The sequence below is a fragment of the Oncorhynchus mykiss genome, chromosome 2, assembly GCF_057628025.1.
Source record: "Oncorhynchus mykiss isolate SJ-2025 chromosome 2, ASM5762802v1, whole genome shotgun sequence".
NCBI classification, from domain to species: domain Eukaryota; kingdom Metazoa; phylum Chordata; class Actinopteri; order Salmoniformes; family Salmonidae; genus Oncorhynchus; species Oncorhynchus mykiss.
The window spans coordinates 101909812-101927874 of record NC_143023.1 but is presented as its reverse complement, the minus strand read 5'-3'; the positions used below and the strand labels follow the sequence as shown (position 1 = coordinate 101927874).

Genomic DNA, 18063 nt, shown 5'->3' with positions numbered 1-18063 from the left:
AGACAGAGAAACAGTCAAACAGTGAGACAGAGAAACAGTCAAACAGTGAGACAGAGACACAGTGAGACAGAGAAACAGTGAGACAGAGAAACAGTCAAACAGTGAGACAGAGACACAGTGTGACAGAGACACAGTGTGACAGAGACACAGTGAGACAGAGACACAGTGAGACAGAGACACAGTGAGACAGAGACACAGTGAAACAGAGAAACAGTCAAACAGTGAGACAGAGACACAGTGAGACAGAGACACAGTGAGACAGAGACACAGTGAGACAGAGACACAGTGGGACAGAGACACAGTGAGACAGAGAAACAGTCAAACAGTGAGATAGAGACACAGTGAGACAGAGACACAGTGAGACAGAGACACAGTGAGACAGAGACACAGGCCGCATAGTGTAATGTGTCAAGGAGTGTGTGTGTGTGTGTGTGTGTGTGTGTGTGTGTGTGTGTGTGTGTGTGTGTGTGTGTGTGTGTGTGTGTGTGTGTGTGTGTGTGTGTTAGTCTTAGTCATCACATCTTACCCATCCTTGGAGAGGTATTGTCTGAAGAAGTCATTTGCTGCTAGCTTGATGGCTTTCTCTGGAGTGACCAGGGTTAAGTTCACCGCAGACCCTGTAACAATGAGAGGAAGTGAGAGACAGAGAGAAAGAGAGAGGGAGAGAGAGGTGTGAGAGAGAGAGAGAGAGAGAGGGGGGGGGTGTGAGAGAGCGGAAGTGAGAGAGAGAGAGGGAGAGAGGGAGAGAGAGAGAGGGAGAGGGAGAAAGAGCGAGAGAGAGGAAGTGAGAGAGAGAGAGAGAGAGAGAGAGAGAGAGAGAGGGGGGGGAGAGAGAGAGAGGGGTTTGAGATAGAGGAAGTGACAGAGAGAGAGAGAAGGGGAGAGAGAGAGGTTTGAGAGAGAGGAAGTGAGAGAGAGAGAGAAAGAGAGGGAGAGATGTGAGAGAGAATTATGAGGATTTACCAATTCCCAGGCACTCAGGCTACTACTAATGTTCTGTATACTGGTGTGTGTGTGTGTGTGTGTGTGTGTATGTGTGTGTGTGTGTGTGTGTGTGTGTGTGTGTATCAGGGTATCAGTGGTCAGCATATGGCACTATGACCTCACTGTGCTGCTTGGCTTCAGTGTGACCTGTCACCTCCTCACCCAAACCTACCTCTGTACATCCCGAAGTATCCCTCTGAGCGGATGGTCTTGATAAGACAGTCGGACCTAAAACACACAACCAACCAATCAATAACGGACCTAGAACAAAGAATCAACCAGTCAATAACGGACCTAGAACATAGAACCAACCAATCAATAACGGACCTAGAACATAGAACCAACCAATCAATAACGGACCTAGAACAAAGAATCAACCAGTCAATAACGGACCTAGAACATAGAACCAACCAGTCAATAACGGACCTAGAACATAGAACCAACCAGTCAATAACGGACCTAGAACACAGAATCAACCAGTCAATAACGGACCTAGAACATAGAACCAACCAGTCAATAACGGACCTAGAACATAGAACCAACCAGTCAATAACGGACCTAGAACATAGAACCAACCAGTCAATAACGGACCTAGAACATAGAACCAACCAGTCAATAACGGACCTAGAACACAGAATCAACCAGTCAATAACGGACCTAGAACATAGAACCAACCAGTCAATAACGGACCTAGAACATAGAACCAACCAGTCAATAACGGACCGAGAACACAGAATCAACCAGTCAATAACGGACCTAGAACATAGAACCAACCAGTCAATAACGGACCTAGAACATAGAACCAGCAGATCTGTTATTGGCTGGCTGGTTGTGTGATGTAGATCTGTTAATTGGCTGTTTGGTTGTGTGTTGTAGATTTGTTATTGGCTGGCTGGTTGTGTGATGCAGATCTGTTATTGGCTGTTTGGTTGTGTGTTGTAGATCTGTTATTGGCTGTCTGGTTGTGTGATGCAGATCTGTTTTTGGCTGTTTGGTTGTGTGTTGTAGATCTGTTATTGGCTGGTTGGTTGTGTTTTGTAGATCTGTTATTGGCTGGTTGGTTGTGTATTCCAAATAGATAGAGATTTAACTGGTGAAATGTGAGTTGTAGAAGCATTAAGTCCTGAGTTTGGTAGAGCGATTACAATACAGTCTTGGGTGGACAGTGTTGCTGTGTGCAGGTGGGCATTGGTTCGCACCCATGTCGGGAAACTATACTGTGATACATACATGCTGGTGTAGAGTCGTGATCCATTTTGCTGGTTCTGCAGGCGGGTCTTGGCCAGGTCAATGGGAAACACACAGCTCACGCCGATCAGCCCTGCGATCCCACCATTTATCAATTTGGCAGGCAAACTGGGGAGGAGGAGAGGATCATGGGAGAGAAGAGATGAAGAGGAGATGGAGAGGAGAGGAGAGGAGAGGAGAGGAGAGGAGAGGAGAGGAGAGGAGAGGAGAGGAGACGGAGAGGAGAGGGAGAGGAGAGGAGAGGGAGAGGAGAGGAGAGGGAGAGGAGAGGAGAGGAGAGGAGAGGAGAGGAGAGGAGAGGAGAGGGAGAGGAGAGGAGAGGAGAGGAGAGGGAGAGGAGAGGGAGAGGAGAGGGAGAGGAGATGAAGTGAAGACAGAAGCACAATTTGAGAGAGGAGACAAACCAGTAACTTTAAAATAACGCTGACATTTTATTTAACTTTTCTAGTGTTACATCATCCCACCGCGGACACCAAATATCACAATATGTTAATTTCATCCGCTAATATACAGAAGCAACATAAAACACACTGAGAATGTGATTGTTGACTACAGGGAGAAGAAGGTCGCTGAGGAGGAGGAGAACAGTAGCAACGGTCATCAAAATTGTTAAAAACAATTAGAATAAATGTAGTAATTGGACAATGAATACATTCCCTCCAAAAGTTTAGATCCGACATATTGACTGAATTAGATAAAACACTTTACAGGTTCAGACAAATAACAAATGGAGTTCAGGAATTTGGTTGAAATTCTGGCATTTCATTTATTGTCAAATTTCACATTTATTTTCTTAGAATACACTCATATGTTCTATTGGTGTCAGATATTTTATAGGTATTTTGTGTTAAAATAAATAATATTATATGTGGCCATTTGCATAAACACAAGGGTGTATTTGCATATATGCAAATAGATTAACATAAAGGGGTGGAAGAGGGCTGCAACGACCCGAAACATGCTAGGCCCACCTGCACTCACCTGGCTGTCTAGACGGACTCATTAATTACTGGTGTTGTCACATTCTGTTGCATAATTCAACAAGTATATCACTAGCAGGATTACCCTCAGATTAAAAATGTAAGATTACACCTCTAAACAGACTTTACATTGTTTGTGAGATCAGACATAATATCACTATAATCTGAGTGTACATTTTCATAAATTGCTTCCCGAAAGGTTGCTGAATCGCATCCCCGAGCTGACAAGGTATAAATCTGTCTTTCTGACCCTGAGCAAGGCAGTTAACGCTGTTCCCCGAGCTGACAAGGTATAAATCTGTCTTTCTGACCCTGAGCAAGGCAGTTAACGCTGTTCCCCGAGCTGACAAGGTATAAATCTGTCTTTCTGACCCTGAGCAAGGCAGTTAACGCTGTTCCCCGAGCTGACAAGGTAAACATCTGTCTTTCTGACCCTCAGCAAGGCAGTTAACGCTGTTCCCCGAGCTGACAAGGTAAACATATGTCTTTCTGACCCTGAGCAAGGCAGTTAACACTGTTCCCTGGGCGGGTCGATTAAAGCAGCCCCCCCACCTCTCTGATTCAGAGGAGTTGGGTTAAATACAGAAGACACATTTCAGTTGAAGGCATTCAGTTGTACAACTGACTAGGTTGTACTTTCCCTTTACAACTGACTAGGTTGTACTTTCCCTTTACAACTGACTAGGTTGTACTTTCCCTTTACAACTGACTAGGTTGTACTTTCCCTTTACAACTGACTAGGTTGTACTTTCCCTTTACAACTGACTAGGTTGTACTTTCCCTGTACAACTGACTAGGTTGTACTTTCCCTTTACAACTGACTAGGTTGTACTTTACAACTGACTAGGTTGTACTTTCCCTGTACAACTGACTAGGTTGTACTTTCCCTTTACAACTGACTAGGTTGTACTTTCCCTTTACAACTGACTAGGTTGTACTTTCCCTTTACAACTGACTAGGTTGTACTTTACAACTGACTATGTTGTACTTTACAACTGACTAGGTTGTACTTTACCTTTACAACTGACTAGGTTGTACTTTACAACTGACTAGGTTGTACTTTACAACTGACTAGGTTGTACTTTACCTTTACAACTGACTAGGTTGTACTTTACCTTTACAACTGACTAGGTTGTACTTTCCCTTTACAACTGACTAGGTTGTACTTTACAACTGACTAGGTTGTACTTTACCTTTACAACTGACTAGGTTGTACTTTACAACTGACTAGGTTGTACTTTCCCTTTACAACTGACTAGGTTGTACTTTCCCTTTACAACTGACTAGGTTGTACTTTACAACTGACTAGGTTATACTTTCCCTGTACAACTGACTAGGTTGTACTTTCCCTTTACAACTGACTAGGTTGTACTTTACAACTGACTAGGTTGTACTTTCCCTTTACAACTGACTAGGTTGTACTTTACAACTGACTAGGTTGTACTTTCCCTTTACAACTGACTAGGTTGTACTTTCCCTTTACAACTGACTAGGTTGTACTTTCCCTGTACAACTAACTAGGTTGTACTTTCCCTGTACAACTGACTAGGTTGTACTTTCCCTTTACAACTGACTAGGTTGTACTTTCCCTTTACAACTGACTAGGTTGTACTTTCCCTGTACAACTGAATAGGTTGTACTTTACAACTGACTAGGTTGTACTTTACAACTGACTAGGTTGTACTTTACCTGTACAACTGACTAGGTTGTACTTTCCCTTTACAACTGACTAGGTTGTACTTTACCTTTACAACTGACTAGGTTGTACTTTACAACTGACTAGGTTGTACTTTACAACTGACTAGGTTGTACTTTACCTTTACAACTGACTAGGTTGTACTTTACAACTGACTAGGTTGTACTTTACAACTGACTAGGTTGTACTTTACCTTTACAACTGACTAGGTTGTACTTTCCCTGTACAACTGACTAGGTTGTACTTTACCTTTACAACTGACTAGGTTGTACTTTACCTTTACAACTGACTAGGTTGTACTTTACAACTGACTAGGTTGTACTTTACAACTGACTAGGTTGTACTTTACCTTTACAACTGACTAGGTTGTACTTTACCTTTACAACTGACTAGGTTGTACTTTCCCTTTACAACTGACTAGGTTGTACTTTACAACTGACTAGGTTGTACTTTACCTTTACAACTGACTAGGTTGTACTTTACAACTGACTAGGTTGTACTTTACAACTGACTAGGTTGTACTTTACCTTTACAACTGACTAGGTTGTACTTTCCCTTTACAACTGACTAGGTTGTACTTTACAACTGACTAGGTTGTACTTTACAACTGACTAGGTTGTACTTTCCCTTTACAACTGACTAGGTTGTACTTTACAACTGACTAGGTTATACTTTCCCTTTACAACTGACTAGGTTGTACTTTCCCTTTACAACTGACTAGGTTGTACTTTACAACTGACTAGGTTGTACTTTCCCTTTACAACTGACTAGGTTGTACTTTACAACTGACTAGGTTGTACTTTACAACTGACTAGGTTGTACTTTACATTTACAACTGACTAGGTTGTACTTTACAACTGACTAGGTTGTACTTTACAACTGACTAGGTTGTACTTTACCTTTACAACTGACTAGGTTGTACTTTACAACTGACTAGGTTGTACTTTACAACTGACTAGGTTGTACTTTACCTTTACAACTGACTAGGTTGTACTTTACAACTGACTTGGTTGTACTTTACAACTGACTAGGTTGTACTTTCCCTGTACAACTGACTAGGTTGTACTTTCCCTGTACAGCTGACTAGGTTGTACTTTACAACTGACTAGGTTGTACTTTACCTGTACAACTGACTAGGTTGTACTTTACAACTGACTAGGTTGTACTTTACCTTTACAACTGACTAGGTTGTACTTTCCCTTTACAACTGACTAGGTTGTACTTTACAACTGACTAGGTTGTACTTTCCCTTTACAACTGACTAGGTTGTACTTTACAACTGACTAGGTTGTACTTTACCTTTACAACTGACTAGGTTGTACTTTACAACTGACTAGGTTGTACTTTACAACTGACTAGGTTGTACTTTACCTTTACAACTGACTAGGTTGTACTTTACAACTGACTTGGTTGTACTTTACAACTGACTAGGTTGTACTTTCCCTGTACAACTGACTAGGTTGTACTTTCCCTTTACAACTGACTAGGTTGTACTTTCCCATTACAACTGACTAGGTTGTACTTTACAACTGACTAGGTTGTACTTTACCTTTACAACTGACTAGGTTGTACTTTCCCTGTACAACTGACTAGGTTGTACTTTACAACTGACTAGGTTGTACTTTCCCTTTACAACTGACTAGGTTGTACTTTCCCTTTACAACTGACTAGGTTGTACTTTCCCTGTACAACTAACTAGGTTGTACTTTCCCTGTACAACTGACTAGGTTGTACTTTACAACTGACTAGGTTGTACTTTCCCTGTACAACTTACTAGGTTGTACTTTCCCTGTACAACTGACTAGGTTGTACTTTACAACTGACTAGGTTGTACTTTACCTGTACAACTGACTAGGTTGTACTTTCCCTTTACAACTGACTAGGTTGTACTTTCCCTTTACAACTGACTAGGTTGTACTTTACAACTGACTAGGTTGTACTTTACAACTGACTAGGTTGTACTTTACCTTTACAACTGACTAGGTTGTACTTTCCCTTTACAACTGACTAGGTTGTACTTTACAACTGACTAGGTTGTACTTTACCTGTACAACTGACTAGGTTGTACTTTCCCTTTACAACTGACTAGGTTGTACTTTCCCTTTACAACTGACTAGGTTGTACTTTACAACTGACTAGGTTGTACTTTACAACTGACTAGGTTGTACTTTACCTTTACAACTGACTAGGTTGTACTTTCCCTTTACAACTGACTAGGTTGTACTTTACAACTGACTAGGTTGTACTTTACAACTGACTAGGTTGTACTTTCCCTTTACAACTGACTAGGTTGTACTTTCCCTTTACAACTGACTAGGTTGTACTTTCCCTTTACAACTGACTAGGTTGTACTTTCCCTTTACAACTGACTAGGTTGTACTTTACAACTGACTAGGTTATACTTTCCCTGTACAACTGACTAGGTTGTACTTTCCCTTTACAACTGACTAGGTTGTACTTTACAACTGACTAGGTTGTACTTTCCCTTTACAACTGACTAGGTTGTACTTTACAACTGACTAGGTTGTACTTTCCCTTTACAACTGACTAGGTTGTACTTTCCCTTTACAACTGACTAGGTTGTACTTTCCCTGTACAACTAACTAGGTTGTACTTTCCCTGTACAACTGACTAGGTTGTACTTTCCCTTTACAACTGACTAGGTTGTACTTTCCCTTTACAACTGACTAGGTTGTACTTTCCCTTTACAACTGACTAGGTTGTACTTTACCTTTACAACTGACTAGGTTGTACTTTCCCTGTACAACTGACAAGGTTGTACTTTACAACTGACTAGGTTGTACTTTACAACTGACTAGGTTGTACTTTACCTGTACAACTGACTAGGTTGTACTTTCCCTTTACAACTGACTAGGTTGTACTTTCCCTTTACAACTGACTAGGTTGTACTTTACAACTGACTAGGTTGTACTTTACAACTGACTAGGTTGTACTTTACCTTTACAACTGACTAGGTTGTACTTTCCCTTTACAACTGACTAGGTTGTACTTTCCCTTTACAACTGACTAGGTTGTACTTTCCCTTTACAACTGACTAGGTTGTACTTTCCCTGTACAACTAACTAGGTTGTACTTTCCCTGTACAACTGACTAGGTTGTACTTTCCCTTTACAACTGACTAGGTTGTACTTTCCCTTTACAACTGACTAGGTTGTACTTTCCCTTTACAACTGACTAGGTTGTACTTTACCTTTACAACTGACTAGGTTGTACTTTCCCTGTACAACTGACAAGGTTGTACTTTACAACTGACTAGGTTGTACTTTACAACTGACTAGGTTGTACTTTACCTGTACAACTGACTAGGTTGTACTTTCCCTTTACAACTGACTAGGTTGTACTTTCCCTTTACAACTGACTAGGTTGTACTTTACAACTGACTAGGTTGTACTTTCCCTTTACAACTGACTAGGTTGTACTTTACAACTGACTAGGTTGTACTTTCCCTTTACAACTGACTAGGTTGTACTTTCCCTTTACAACTGACTAGGTTGTACTTTCCCTGTACAACTAACTAGGTTGTACTTTCCCTGTACAACTGACTAGGTTGTACTTTACAACTGACTAGGTTGTACTTTCCCTGTACAACTGACTAGGTTGTACTTTCCCTGTACAACTGACTAGGTTGTACTTTACAACTGACTAGGTTGTACTTTACCTGTACAACTGACTAGGTTGTACTTTCCCTTTACAACTGACTAGGTTGTACTTTCCCTTTACAACTAACTAGGTTGTACTTTACAACTGACTAGGTTGTACTTTACAACTGACTAGGTTGTACTTTACCTTTACAACTGACTAGGTTGTACTTTCCCTTTACAACTGACTAGGTTGTACTTTACAACTGACTAGGTTGTACTTTACAACTGACTAGGTTGTACTTTCCCTTTACAACTGACTAGGTTGTACTTTACAACTGACTAGGTTATACTTTCCCTTTACAACTGACTAGGTTGTACTTTACAACTGACTAGGTTGTACTTTACCTTTACAACTGACTAGGTTGTACTTTACAACTGACTAGGTTGTACTTTACAACTGACTAGGTTGTACTTTACCTTTACAACTGACTAGGTTGTACTTTCCCTTTACAACTGACTAGGTTGTACTTTACAACTGACTAGGTTGTACTTTACAACTGACTAGGTTGTACTTTCCCTTTACAACTGACTAGGTTGTACTTTACAACTGACTAGGTTATACTTTCCCTTTACAACTGACTAGGTTGTACTTTCCCTTTACAACTGACTAGGTTGTACTTTACAACTGACTAGGTTGTACTTTCCCTTTACAACTGACTAGGTTGTACTTTACAACTGACTAGGTTGTACTTTACAACTGACTAGGTTGTACTTTACATTTACAACTGACTAGGTTGTACTTTACAACTGACTAGGTTGTACTTTACAACTGACTAGGTTGTACTTTACCTTTACAACTGACTAGGTTGTACTTTACAACTGACTAGGTTGTACTTTACAACTGACTAGGTTGTACTTTACCTTTACAACTGACTAGGTTGTACTTTACAACTGACTTGGTTGTACTTTACAACTGACTAGGTTGTACTTTCCCTGTACAACTGACTAGGTTGTACTTTCCCTGTACAGCTGACTAGGTTGTACTTTACAACTGACTAGGTTGTACTTTACCTGTACAACTGACTAGGTTGTACTTTACAACTGACTAGGTTGTACTTTACCTTTACAACTGACTAGGTTGTACTTTCCCTTTACAACTGACTAGGTTGTACTTTACAACTGACTAGGTTGTACTTTCCCTTTACAACTGACTAGGTTGTACTTTACAACTGACTAGGTTGTACTTTACCTTTACAACTGACTAGGTTGTACTTTACAACTGACTAGGTTGTACTTTACAACTGACTAGGTTGTACTTTACCTTTACAACTGACTAGGTTGTACTTTACAACTGACTTGGTTGTACTTTACAACTGACTAGGTTGTACTTTCCCTGTACAACTGACTAGGTTGTACTTTCCCTTTACAACTGACTAGGTTGTACTTTCCCATTACAACTGACTAGGTTGTACTTTACAACTGACTAGGTTGTACTTTACCTTTACAACTGACTAGGTTGTACTTTCCCTGTACAACTGACTAGGTTGTACTTTACAACTGACTAGGTTGTACTTTCCCTTTACAACTGACTAGGTTGTACTTTCCCTTTACAACTGACTAGGTTGTACTTTCCCTGTACAACTAACTAGGTTGTACTTTCCCTGTACAACTGACTAGGTTGTACTTTACAACTGACTAGGTTGTACTTTCCCTGTACAACTTACTAGGTTGTACTTTCCCTGTACAACTGACTAGGTTGTACTTTACAACTGACTAGGTTGTACTTTACCTGTACAACTGACTAGGTTGTACTTTCCCTTTACAACTGACTAGGTTGTACTTTCCCTTTACAACTGACTAGGTTGTACTTTACAACTGACTAGGTTGTACTTTACAACTGACTAGGTTGTACTTTACCTTTACAACTGACTAGGTTGTACTTTCCCTTTACAACTGACTAGGTTGTACTTTACAACTGACTAGGTTGTACTTTACCTGTACAACTGACTAGGTTGTACTTTCCCTTTACAACTGACTAGGTTGTACTTTCCCTTTACAACTGACTAGGTTGTACTTTACAACTGACTAGGTTGTACTTTACAACTGACTAGGTTGTACTTTACCTTTACAACTGACTAGGTTGTACTTTCCCTTTACAACTGACTAGGTTGTACTTTACAACTGACTAGGTTGTACTTTACAACTGACTAGGTTGTACTTTCCCTTTACAACTGACTAGGTTGTACTTTCCCTTTACAACTGACTAGGTTGTACTTTCCCTTTACAACTGACTAGGTTGTACTTTCCCTTTACAACTGACTAGGTTGTACTTTACAACTGACTAGGTTATACTTTCCCTGTACAACTGACTAGGTTGTACTTTCCCTTTACAACTGACTAGGTTGTACTTTACAACTGACTAGGTTGTACTTTCCCTTTACAACTGACTAGGTTGTACTTTACAACTGACTAGGTTGTACTTTCCCTTTACAACTGACTAGGTTGTACTTTCCCTTTACAACTGACTAGGTTGTACTTTCCCTGTACAACTAACTAGGTTGTACTTTCCCTGTACAACTGACTAGGTTGTACTTTCCCTTTACAACTGACTAGGTTGTACTTTCCCTTTACAACTGACTAGGTTGTACTTTCCCTTTACAACTGACTAGGTTGTACTTTACCTTTACAACTGACTAGGTTGTACTTTCCCTGTACAACTGACAAGGTTGTACTTTACAACTGACTAGGTTGTACTTTACAACTGACTAGGTTGTACTTTACCTGTACAACTGACTAGGTTGTACTTTCCCTTTACAACTGACTAGGTTGTACTTTCCCTTTACAACTGACTAGGTTGTACTTTACAACTGACTAGGTTGTACTTTACAACTGACTAGGTTGTACTTTACCTTTACAACTGACTAGGTTGTACTTTCCCTTTACAACTGACTAGGTTGTACTTTCCCTTTACAACTGACTAGGTTGTACTTTCCCTTTACAACTGACTAGGTTGTACTTTCCCTGTACAACTAACTAGGTTGTACTTTCCCTGTACAACTGACTAGGTTGTACTTTCCCTTTACAACTGACTAGGTTGTACTTTCCCTTTACAACTGACTAGGTTGTACTTTCCCTTTACAACTGACTAGGTTGTACTTTACCTTTACAACTGACTAGGTTGTACTTTCCCTGTACAACTGACAAGGTTGTACTTTACAACTGACTAGGTTGTACTTTACAACTGACTAGGTTGTACTTTACCTGTACAACTGACTAGGTTGTACTTTCCCTTTACAACTGACTAGGTTGTACTTTCCCTTTACAACTGACTAGGTTGTACTTTACAACTGACTAGGTTGTACTTTCCCTTTACAACTGACTAGGTTGTACTTTACAACTGACTAGGTTGTACTTTCCCTTTACAACTGACTAGGTTGTACTTTCCCTTTACAACTGACTAGGTTGTACTTTCCCTGTACAACTAACTAGGTTGTACTTTCCCTGTACAACTGACTAGGTTGTACTTTACAACTGACTAGGTTGTACTTTCCCTGTACAACTGACTAGGTTGTACTTTCCCTGTACAACTGACTAGGTTGTACTTTACAACTGACTAGGTTGTACTTTACCTGTACAACTGACTAGGTTGTACTTTCCCTTTACAACTGACTAGGTTGTACTTTCCCTTTACAACTAACTAGGTTGTACTTTACAACTGACTAGGTTGTACTTTACAACTGACTAGGTTGTACTTTACCTTTACAACTGACTAGGTTGTACTTTCCCTTTACAACTGACTAGGTTGTACTTTACAACTGACTAGGTTGTACTTTACAACTGACTAGGTTGTACTTTCCCTTTACAACTGACTAGGTTGTACTTTACAACTGACTAGGTTATACTTTCCCTTTACAACTGACTAGGTTGTACTTTCCCTTTACAACTGACTAGGTTGTACTTTACAACTGACTAGGTTGTACTTTCCCTTTACAACTGACTAGGTTGTACTTTACAACTGACTAGGTTGTACTTTACAACTGACTAGGTTGTACTTTACATTTACAACTGACTAGGTTGTACTTTACAACTGACTAGGTTGTACTTTACAACTGACTAGGTTGTACTTTACCTTTACAACTGACTAGGTTGTACTTTACAACTGACTAGGTTGTACTTTACAACTGACTAGGTTGTACTTTACCTTTACAACTGACTAGGTTGTACTTTACAACTGACTTGGTTGTACTTTACAACTGACTAGGTTGTACTTTCCCTGTACAACTGACTAGGTTGTACTTTCCCTGTACAGCTGACTAGGTTGTACTTTACAACTGACTAGGTTGTACTTTACCTGTACAACTGACTAGGTTGTACTTTACAACTGACTAGGTTGTACTTTACCTTTACAACTGACTAGGTTGTACTTTCCCTTTACAACTGACTAGGTTGTACTTTACAACTGACTAGGTTGTACTTTCCCTTTACAACTGACTAGGTTGTACTTTACAACTGACTAGGTTGTACTTTACCTTTACAACTGACTAGGTTGTACTTTACAACTGACTAGGTTGTACTTTACAACTGACTAGGTTGTACTTTACCTTTACAACTGACTAGGTTGTACTTTACAACTGACTTGGTTGTACTTTACAACTGACTAGGTTGTACTTTCCCTGTACAACTGACTAGGTTGTACTTTCCCTTTACAACTGACTAGGTTGTACTTTCCCATTACAACTGACTAGGTTGTACTTTACAACTGACTAGGTTGTACTTTACCTTTACAACTGACTAGGTTGTACTTTCCCTGTACAACTGACTAGGTTGTACTTTACAACTGACTAGGTTGTACTTTCCCTTTACAACTGACTAGGTTGTACTTTCCCTTTACAACTGACTAGGTTGTACTTTCCCTGTACAACTAACTAGGTTGTACTTTCCCTGTACAACTGACTAGGTTGTACTTTACAACTGACTAGGTTGTACTTTCCCTGTACAACTTACTAGGTTGTACTTTCCCTGTACAACTGACTAGGTTGTACTTTACAACTGACTAGGTTGTACTTTACCTGTACAACTGACTAGGTTGTACTTTCCCTTTACAACTGACTAGGTTGTACTTTCCCTTTACAACTGACTAGGTTGTACTTTACAACTGACTAGGTTGTACTTTACAACTGACTAGGTTGTACTTTACCTTTACAACTGACTAGGTTGTACTTTCCCTTTACAACTGACTAGGTTGTACTTTACAACTGACTAGGTTGTACTTTACCTGTACAACTGACTAGGTTGTACTTTCCCTTTACAACTGACTAGGTTGTACTTTCCCTTTACAACTGACTAGGTTGTACTTTACAACTGACTAGGTTGTACTTTACAACTGACTAGGTTGTACTTTACCTTTACAACTGACTAGGTTGTACTTTCCCTTTACAACTGACTAGGTTGTACTTTACAACTGACTAGGTTGTACTTTACAACTGACTAGGTTGTACTTTCCCTTTACAACTGACTAGGTTGTACTTTACAACTGACTAGGTTGTACTTTCCCTTTACAACTGACTAGGTTGTACTTTACAACTGACTAGGTTGTACTTTACCTTTACAACTGACTAGGTTGTACTTTACAACTGACTAGGTTGTACTTTACCTTTACAACTGACTAGGTTGTACTTTACAACTGACTTGGTTGTACTTTACAACTGACTAGGTTGTACTTTCCCTGTACAACTGACTAGGTTGTACTTTCCCTTTACAACTGACTAGGTTGTACTTTCCCTTTACAACTGACTAGGTTGTACTTTACAACTGACTAGGTTGTACTTTACCTTTACAACTGACTAGGTTGTACTTTCCCTGTACAACTGACTAGGTTGTACTTTACAACTGACTAGGTTGTACTTTCCCTTTACAACTGACTAGGTTGTACTTTCCCTTTACAACTGACTAGGTTGTACTTTCCCTGTACAACTAACTAGGTTGTACTTTCCCTGTACAACTGACTAGGTTGTACTTTACAACTGACTAGGTTGTACTTTCCCTGTACAACTGACTAGGTTGTACTTTCCCTGTACAACTGACTAGGTTGTACTTTACAACTGACTAGGTTGTACTTTACCTGTACAACTGACTAGGTTGTACTTTCCCTTTACAACTGACTAGGTTGTACTTTCCCTTTACAACTGACTAGGTTGTACTTTACAACTGACTAGGTTGTACTTTACAACTGACTAGGTTGTACTTTACCTTTACAACTGACTAGGTTGTACTTTCCCTTTACAACTGACTAGGTTGTACTTTACAACTGACTAGGTTGTACTTTACAACTGACTAGGTTGTACTTTCCCTTTACAACTGACTAGGTTGTACTTTACAACTGACTAGGTTATACTTTCCCTTTACAACTGACTAGGTTGTACTTTCCCTTTACAACTGACTAGGTTGTACTTTACAACTGACTAGGTTGTACTTTCCCTTTACAACTGACTAGGTTGTACTTTACAACTGACTAGGTTGTACTTTACATTTACAACTGACTAGGTTGTACTTTACAACTGACTAGGTTGTACTTTACAACTGACTAGGTTGTACTTTCCCTGTACAACTGACTAGGTTGTACTTTCCCTGTACAGCTGACTAGGTTGTACTTTACAACTGACTAGGTTGTACTTTACCTGTACAACTGACTAGGTTGTACTTTACAACTGACTAGGTTGTACTTTACCTTTACAACTGACTAGGTTGTACTTTCCCTTTACAACTGACTAGGTTGTACTTTACAACTGACTAGGTTGTACTTTACCTTTACAACTGACTAGGTTGTACTTTACAACTGACTAGGTTGTACTTTACCTTTACAACTGACTAGGTTGTACTTTACAACTGACTTGGTTGTACTTTACAACTGACTAGGTTGTACTTTCCCTGTACAACTGACTAGGTTGTACTTTCCCTTTACAACTGACTAGGTTGTACTTTCCCTTTACAACTGACTAGGTTGTACTTTACAACTGACTAGGTTGTACTTTACCTTTACAACTGACTAGGTTGTACTTTCCCTGTACAACTGACTAGGTTGTACTTTACAACTGACTAGGTTGTACTTTCCCTTTACAACTGACTAGGTTGTACTTTCCCTTTACAACTGACTAGGTTGTACTTTCCCTGTACAACTAACTAGGTTGTACTTTCCCTGTACAACTGACTAGGTTGTACTTTACAACTGACTAGGTTGTACTTTCCCTGTACAACTGACTAGGTTGTACTTTCCCTGTACAACTGACTAGGTTGTACTTTACAACTGACTAGGTTGTACTTTACCTGTACAACTGACTAGGTTGTACTTTCCCTTTACAACTGACTAGGTTGTACTTTCCCTTTACAACTGACTAGGTTGTACTTTACAACTGACTAGGTTGTACTTTACAACTGACTAGGTTGTACTTTACCTTTACAACTGACTAGGTTGTACTTTCCCTTTACAACTGACTAGGTTGTACTTTACAACTGACTAGGTTGTACTTTACAACTGACTAGGTTGTACTTTCCCTTTACAACTGACTAGGTTGTACTTTACAACTGACTAGGTTATACTTTCCCTTTACAACTGACTAGGTTGTACTTTCCCTTTACAACTGACTAGGTTGTACTTTACAACTGACTAGGTTGTACTTTCCCTTTACAACTGACTAGGTTGTACTTTACAACTGACTAGGTTGTACTTTACATTTACAACTGACTAGGTTGTACTTTACAACTGACTAGGTTGTACTTTACAACTGACTAGGTTGTACTTTCCCTGTACAACTGACTAGGTTGTACTTTCCCTGTACAGCTGACTAGGTTGTACTTTACAACTGACTAGGTTGTACTTTACCTGTACAACTGACTAGGTTGTACTTTACAACTGACTAGGTTGTACTTTACCTTTACAACTGACTAGGTTGTACTTTCCCTTTACAACTGACTAGGTTGTACTTTACAACTGACTAGGTTGTACTTTACCTTTACAACTGACTAGGTTGTACTTTACAACTGACTAGGTTGTACTTTACCTTTACAACTGACTAGGTTGTACTTTACAACTGACTAGGTTGTACTTTACAACTGACTAGGTTGTACTTTACCTTTACAACTGACTAGGTTGTACTTTACAACTGACTTGGTTGTACTTTACAACTGACTAGGTTGTACTTTCCCTGTACAACTGACTAGGTTGTACTTTCCCTTTACAACTGACTAGGTTGTACTTTCCCTTTACAACTGACTAGGTTGTACTTTACAACTGACTAGGTTGTACTTTACCTTTACAACTGACTAGGTTGTACTTTCCCTGTACAACTGACTAGGTTGTACTTTACAACTGACTAGGTTGTACTTTCCCTGTACAACTGACTAGGTTGTACTTTCCCTTTACAACTAACTAGGTTGTACTTTACCTTTACAACTGACTAGGTTGTACCTTACAACTGACTAGGTTGTACTTTACCTTTACAACTGACTAGGCTGTACTTTACCTGTACAACTGACTAGATTGTACTTCCCCTTTACAACTGACTAGGTTGTACTTTCCCTTTACAACTGACTAGGTTGTACTTTACAACTGACTAGGTTGTACTTTCCCTGTACAACTGACTAGGTTGTACTTTCCCTTTACAACTGACTAGGTTGTACTTTACAACTGACTAGGTTGTACTTTCCCTTTACAACTGACTAGGTTGTACTTTCCCTGTACAACTGACTAGGTTTTACTTTCCCTGTACAACTGACTAGGTTGTACTTTCCCTTTACAACTGACTAGGTTGTACTTTCCCTTTACAACTGACTAGGTTGTACTTTACAACTGATTAGGTTGTACTTTACAACTGACTAGGTTGTACTTTACCTTTACAACTGACTAGGTTGTACTTTACAACTGACTAGGTTGTACTTTACAACTGACTAGGTTGTACTTTACCTTTACAACTGACTAGGTTGTACTTTCCCTGTACAACTGACTAGGTTGTACTTTACCTTTACAACTGACTAGGTTGTACTTTACAACTGACTAGGTTATACTTTCCCTTTACAACTGACTAGGTTGTACTTTCCCTTTACAACTGACTAGGTTGTACTTTACAACTGACTAGGTTGTACTTTCCCTTTACAACTGACTAGGTTGTACTTTCCCTTTACAACTGACTAGGTTGTACTTTCCCTGTACAACTAACTAGGTTGTACTTTCCCTGTACAACTGACTAGGTTGTACTTTACAACTGACTAGGTTGTACTTTCCCTGTACAACTGACTAGGTTGTACTTTCCCTGTACAACTGACTAGGTTGTACTTTACAACTGACTAGGTTGTACTTTACCTGTACAACTGACTAGGTTGTACTTTCCCTTTACAACTGACTAGGTTGTACTTTCCCTTTACAACTGACTAGGTTGTACTTTACAACTGACTAGGTTGTACTTTACAACTGACTAGGTTGTACTTTACCTTTACAACTGACTAGGTTGTACTTTCCCTTTACAACTGACTAGGTTGTACTTTACAACTGACTAGGTTG

At 39.6% G+C, this 18063-nt stretch overlaps 1 protein-coding gene across 1 annotated transcript in view; it reads right to left on the bottom strand.

Annotated features, from left to right (window-relative positions):
- Positions 1-18063, bottom strand: part of slc25a22a (solute carrier family 25 member 22a) — a 95448-nt gene that overhangs the window by 37003 nt on the left and 40382 nt on the right. The window contains exons 3-5 of the mRNA XM_036961212.2: positions 2215-2340; positions 1157-1212; positions 527-617 (exon numbers count right to left, since the gene is read on the bottom strand). Of these exons, the coding sequence (XP_036817107.2) occupies positions 527-617; positions 1157-1212; positions 2215-2340 (273 nt within the window). The remainder of the gene's footprint in view (positions 1-526; positions 618-1156; positions 1213-2214; positions 2341-18063) is intronic.